Source organism: Antechinus flavipes, chromosome 2 (genome assembly GCF_016432865.1).
Source record: "Antechinus flavipes isolate AdamAnt ecotype Samford, QLD, Australia chromosome 2, AdamAnt_v2, whole genome shotgun sequence".
Lineage (NCBI taxonomy): Eukaryota > Metazoa > Chordata > Mammalia > Dasyuromorphia > Dasyuridae > Antechinus > Antechinus flavipes.
This window is the reverse complement of record NC_067399.1, coordinates 156500182-156505495: the sequence shown is the minus strand read 5'-3', so window position 1 is coordinate 156505495 and position 5314 is coordinate 156500182. Positions and strand designations below refer to the sequence as shown.

Sequence of the window (5314 nt, the reverse complement as noted above, 5' to 3'; positions counted from 1 at the left end):
TTGTTCCACTTGGACTCTTTGGTTATTCTTCCTGGTTAGATGTGAAGATACATCCTCCTCCTCTTCAGTTAATAGGTTTCACCTAGTTTGTACATTTGTATTTTTATAGAAAGATCTGCAAAGTTAAAATTGAACCAAAAAGTTCTAGGTTTCACTAAATCAGAAATTAATGTTTCTATATTCAAAATATTTTCTGTTTTAACGTTTCAATTCTTAAATATATTCCAAGATATCCAACTGCCCAACTCCATGTAGAATTTTGAGTTTTAGCAATTTTTAGTGGTTTTTTTTTTTACTTGCCTGATTATAAAAGGGAGGGAAAAAAATTGTCTTAAGTAAATTTTGAGAAAGATCCTTAAACTGAAAGCTTCATGATTACCTCTTTAAGTTCTTTAAAATTTTTCATTATTTCTGAATAAGTCTAAGAAGAAAAAAAATGCTCAAGTGGATACATTTTTGTTTAAATAGGTTAATTGGACAGTTAGATTATTTGTTTTAAAAATACTGAACCACCCAAAAAGTTATCTTTACAACATAATTTTTATAGTATGGTCAAATCTAGAGATACATATTCAAAATTCTGACACAATTGCAAGAGACTTGTGTTACACACAAAAAAACACATCTAAATACAGAAAAGTAATTGGAAGTAATGATCTTTTGGCACACATTTCCTTAGCTAATCCTATTTGTACTCACTAAACAAAGGTGTAAATGTTCTACAAGGAGCTGTGATTCACATTTTTTTTTTTGTTCTGTCCCCAAATCAATCTTTGTAATGCATAAAATTTCATTAAAAATTTTGAAGCTTATTGACTGAAATTACAGTGTTGTAGGTCCTGCAGTTTGCCATGGTTAATCTAACTATTCTGTCAAAAGGGGTCTTCTTTCCTCTCAAATAAGACTAAAATTTATTTGAAACTTTCCTTATAAAGAACCCCTTTTGCAACCTGGAGAAAGGAAGAATTTATCTTCTCAACCAATTTCCAAAGAGATTCTGTTTTCTGTGATCAAGAGCACATGAACAAAAGAACTGTCAACCAAACTCCTAAGTCCCAAAATGTTATCCTGAAAGCTCAAATAATCGAAAACCAAAAAAACAAAAACAAAAACTTAGGGATATCCTTGGTAATTTATGTAATTTATAGATCACACCTTGTTAGTGATACTGTTTTTATTTTTCATTATTAAATAACACACTTTCTTTGACTTTCTTTGAATATGTTTACTCCAGAAATGACTTATTTAAAATTTTGTGTAAATTGAGCTTTGTAGCAAACATCATGCAAATAGTGTAAAAAAAACAAAAACAAAAACAAAACACACCACCCTATAAAACTTAAGTCAAACAGAAGTAACCACTTGATTTTTTTTGGGGAAAAAAGTATTTAAGTTTTTGGGTTTTTAAAAGTTATATCTAAAGATAAATTTGAGGGGAAAGAGTAGAAATTTGTGTATTAAAGGGTAAATACAATGATTTCAAAAGAAACAAAATTTTGAAGCAACTCCTTCCAATTAATGTGCTTGTGAAAATGCTATTAGAATAATTTTGATAACACATCTTGTTTATCCTAATTTTTTCACTTTAGTCTTGATTAACATATTAGCTCTTGTCAATTATAGCATTTTTATATGACTAGCAAAATTTAGAAGTAATAGATACCTATCAAGGTATTGAAATCTACAATCCAGATATTTAAAGGACAATATATTAATTGAAATGTAGATCTTTAAAAAAAAAAAAAACAAAAAAAAAAACCTTGCCTGATTTTTAAACAATGAGATCATATTAAAAAGGTAGTTTTGAGAATTTCTTTAATAGTGTTTTACCCCATAATAAAATGGGACACATATGGGAATTCACAAAATAATAGCAGTGAATAAATAGCAAAACATTAAAGATCTAAAACTTATTTGGCACAAAGATCTTTAACGGGTATAAGCGGTGTTTTGATATCCTAATTGTTTATTTTTTCCTTTTTTCTATTAAACAGTCAAGGAGTCCTCTCAGATATCATTGCTACGTGCCTCGTCCACCCTGAGTTACAATTCAATTTATTTTAAATCAAATAATAATGAAATTGCACTTAAGGGGGACCCTTATAAAATTAATTTTTCTGAGATAAGTTGCACTTCAGAAGGTTTATTGTTAAAACTCAGTTAAATTTATAGATATATACAACCAACACGATTTCAAACTAAACTAAAATTCAGTTAAGTGTCTCCTTCGCATTGCAGTAGACAATCCAGTCACTCAAATGTGATTAATCATCTCAATTTTGTAATGGTAATTCACAATAAAAAGAAACTAACTCAAAGATCATGGTATACTATTACAATGATTATTTGGTCCCTTTTTGTACCTATTTTTAAAGGGTTTTTGTTTTTGTTTTTGTTTTCAGAAGCAAGGTCTCGGGATTTTTTTGTTTGTTTGATCGTTTATCAGCATATACATTTATTTGTCCAAGGAAGTTCAAAACGATAGTTGTTGCTTGGTTTTCAATTGTTTCACGCAGTTTGTTGCACTTCATTCTGGGGGGGAAAGAAGGAGGGTGAAGGGAGAGATAAGTAGGAATACACTCCAAGAAAAGGTGGGTAGGCAAGCGAATCAACAGGTGAATCCTGTTGATGGACTAGGTAGAAACACAACCCAAGGCAAATCCACCGTATTACCATGTTCTGCCATAGAGCAGGTTCGGGTTGACCATGCCACTATTGTAATCGACAGTGGTCGCGTCCATCTGAGCCAGGTTGGTGACTTGGTTGTGAAGAGAAGGCGGGCTGGGGGACATCTCTTCCAGGTCGGGTGCCTGGGTTAAGGAGTTAACTTGTGGGTTCTGGTGCTGATGGACAGCGCTGTTGGACGAGGGAAGCACGCCATTGGCCCCGCTGGGCGCCGGCGGCTGCGGTCCGGGCTGGCTGGGCGTCGGGGTATTGGAAGTGTTCTGGCACGGTTTCCCGTCCTTCACCAGCACGGGCACGGCCACTCGCCGCGGTGACTGCTGCTGGCACAAGCTGTTCTCCTGCTGCAGCTGCTGCGTGACTTTGTCCTTCGCCTGCCTTTTCATTTTGTACCGGTGGTTTTGGAACCAGATCTTAACTTGTGTGGGCGTGAGGTGAATCATACTGGCCAGATGCTCCCGCTCTGGGGCTGAGAGGTACTTCTGCTGTTTGAACCTTCTTTCCAGCTCGTAGACTTGCGCCTGCGAGAAGAGCACTCGCCTTTTCCTTCTTGGAGCCGCGTGGAGCGGGGCCATGGATTTGGCGGCCTCGGCGATCCCCGTCAGCGTCCCCATTCCCGTCATGTTCATGCCGGTGGACGGCCCCATGAACCTGGAGACTGGGAGCGTGAGGGAGGCGAGCTGTGAGCTCACGTCGAGGGGCGACGGCCGAGCGTTTTCCAGGCCGTCGGCCGCAGCATGCCCCCTCCCCGCCTCCCAGCATCCCCCCTGGGAAACCCAGCAGTACCCCGGGGACAGTGACCTGTAGAGGCTCAATTCTAAGGCCAGGCCTCCTCTTCACACCTCGTCAAGTGTGATGACCCAGCAGAGAAAGAGTGGCGTCAGATCGGTCCTCGCTGGAGGCACGGACAGAACGACGGCACATCCCCTTGCGGTCTCCCGGGAGGCGGGAGCCCGGGCACCCGCCTCGATGTTGCCCAGGGGGAGGGGAAGGGGTGGCGCGTGCTGGCTGTCCTAGCGTCCCGCGAGGCGCCCTCGAGCCACCAGCCTTGCTTCCATCACTTGGCCAGGAATCTGGCGGGAAAGCGCTGCCCACTCCATTCCAACCCCCTCCCTTCACCTCCTCAACCCCCAATTCTCCAAGAGCAACGGTCGTCTTCCCTCCCTTCCCCCGCCCCCGCCCGAACTTGCGCCCGGCTCACTTGTGGAGTAGCGGGGGTCCGGGTTGGCCCCGTACCAACCGGTGGCTGCAGCGGCCGCTGCACTGCCCCTCATGCCGTCCGGATAGGCGGGGATGTCTCCCATGTTGCCGATCCCCCCGTTGCAGTAGCCACCCATGGCTCCGTGGGGGAACTGGGAGACGCCTGGAGGCATGTGGTAGGTAGCGGCAGCCGCGGCCGCGGCCGCTGCCGCCGCTGCCGCCGCTGCCGCGTTGTGGCCCGCCATGGCGTGGGGAGGCGGCGGTTGCATCCCTGCCGCGGCAGCAGCTGCGGCCGCCGCCGCCGCCGCCGCCTGCGACGAGGAACCTGCGGGCTGCTGCCGGTAAGCTGCGGCGGCGGCCGCCGCCGCCCCCAGGGGGGAGCCCAGGTTGGGCGGCGCGCCGTCCATGGCGCCGCCGAACTTCTTGTAGCTCTCCTCGATGGGGCTTAGGATGTCGGACACGGAGAAGGGCGTCGTGTGCTTGGGGCTCAACGACATGGCTCGGCGGGCGGGCAGGTAAAGGGGGCCCGGGGGGCGGGGGGGAGGGGGAGGGGAAAGGAAGGGAGGGAGGGAGGAGGAAAGGGGGGAGGAAAGAGGGACGGCCGCGGAGCTGTTGGGGGGGAGGGGGAGTCGCGCGAGCCGAGGGGGTGGGCGGGGGTGGGGAAGGGATAAGGACACGGATGAGGATGGGGACGAGGATGGGGATGGGATGGGGATACAGATGGGGATGGGGGAGGGTCGAGGAAGGCTCGAGATGCTGTTGGCAAGGTGCTCCCCGCCCCGCGGGCTGGCTGTCGGACGCCCCGGCGGGCCACAGGGCAGAGCGGGTTGCAGAGGGCTAAGCTGCGGGCGCTCAAAGGAGGCTGCGGGCCGAGCGGCGGCCCGCTGGGGTGCGGGTACGCGGCTGCCCTGGCGCGGGGGCTGAGGATGCTGATCCTGCTCCCGCTCGGGTCCCTTCTGCCTCTGCCTAAGCTGAAGGGATCGCCTTGGCAGGAGGAGCCAGAGGCGGCGGCGGCGAGCCCCCTAAAGCTCTCTTATCTCGGGTTTATTTTAGTCCGGCGCCAGGTTTACGACAGACTTGGGGGGCGGAGCAACATCCAAAACGAGCAAACAATGGTCATTGACATCTCTCCCCCCCTTTCCCCGTAATGGAAGCAAAAAGAGGGGAAAAAAGGGGGGGCAGTTTTCGTTTCTCATTAAAAGATCCCCGGGCATCTCTCTAGTCCTTTCTTCCACCCCTCCCACACCCCCCAGCTGAGGCCGCCACCCGGGTCTATCCCATCCAGCTATCCCATTACTGGAGCCCCAGGAAGCTCCGTCGACTCTTCGACTGGTATTTTTCTTCATTCTTTACCCTCTAGTTTCATGAAGTGACTTAAATTAACTGACCAGTGGCAAAGTCGGAGCTAATTGAGGGGAATTGTGCAGTTAAG

The 5314-nt window shown here is 47.2% G+C and overlaps 1 protein-coding gene across 1 annotated transcript; it reads right to left on the bottom strand.

Moving 5' to 3' along the window:
* Positions 1–2417: 2417 nt before the first annotated feature.
* On the bottom strand, positions 2418–4391 carry NKX2-4 (NK2 homeobox 4). Its single transcript, XM_051982949.1, has 2 exons — positions 3884–4391; positions 2418–3340 (listed from the first exon to the last, which is right to left on the bottom strand). The coding sequence occupies exons 1-2, from the start codon at positions 4377–4379 to the stop codon at positions 2670–2672; spliced, it is 1167 nt and encodes a 388-aa protein (XP_051838909.1). The 5' UTR covers positions 4380–4391; the 3' UTR covers positions 2418–2669.
* Between the last annotated feature and the right edge of the window lie 923 nt (positions 4392–5314).

Bases quoted from the DNA above. Each gene is read 5' to 3' on its own strand.
- NKX2-4 (XM_051982949.1), bottom strand. From the start codon at position 4,379: ATGTCGTTGAGCCCCAAGCACACGACGCCCTTCTCCGTGTCCGACATC. The intron at 3,341-3,883 runs GTGAGCCGGGCG...TCACGCTCCCAG, and splicing joins GGACCCCCGCTACTCCACAA to TCTCCAGGTTCATGGGGCCG.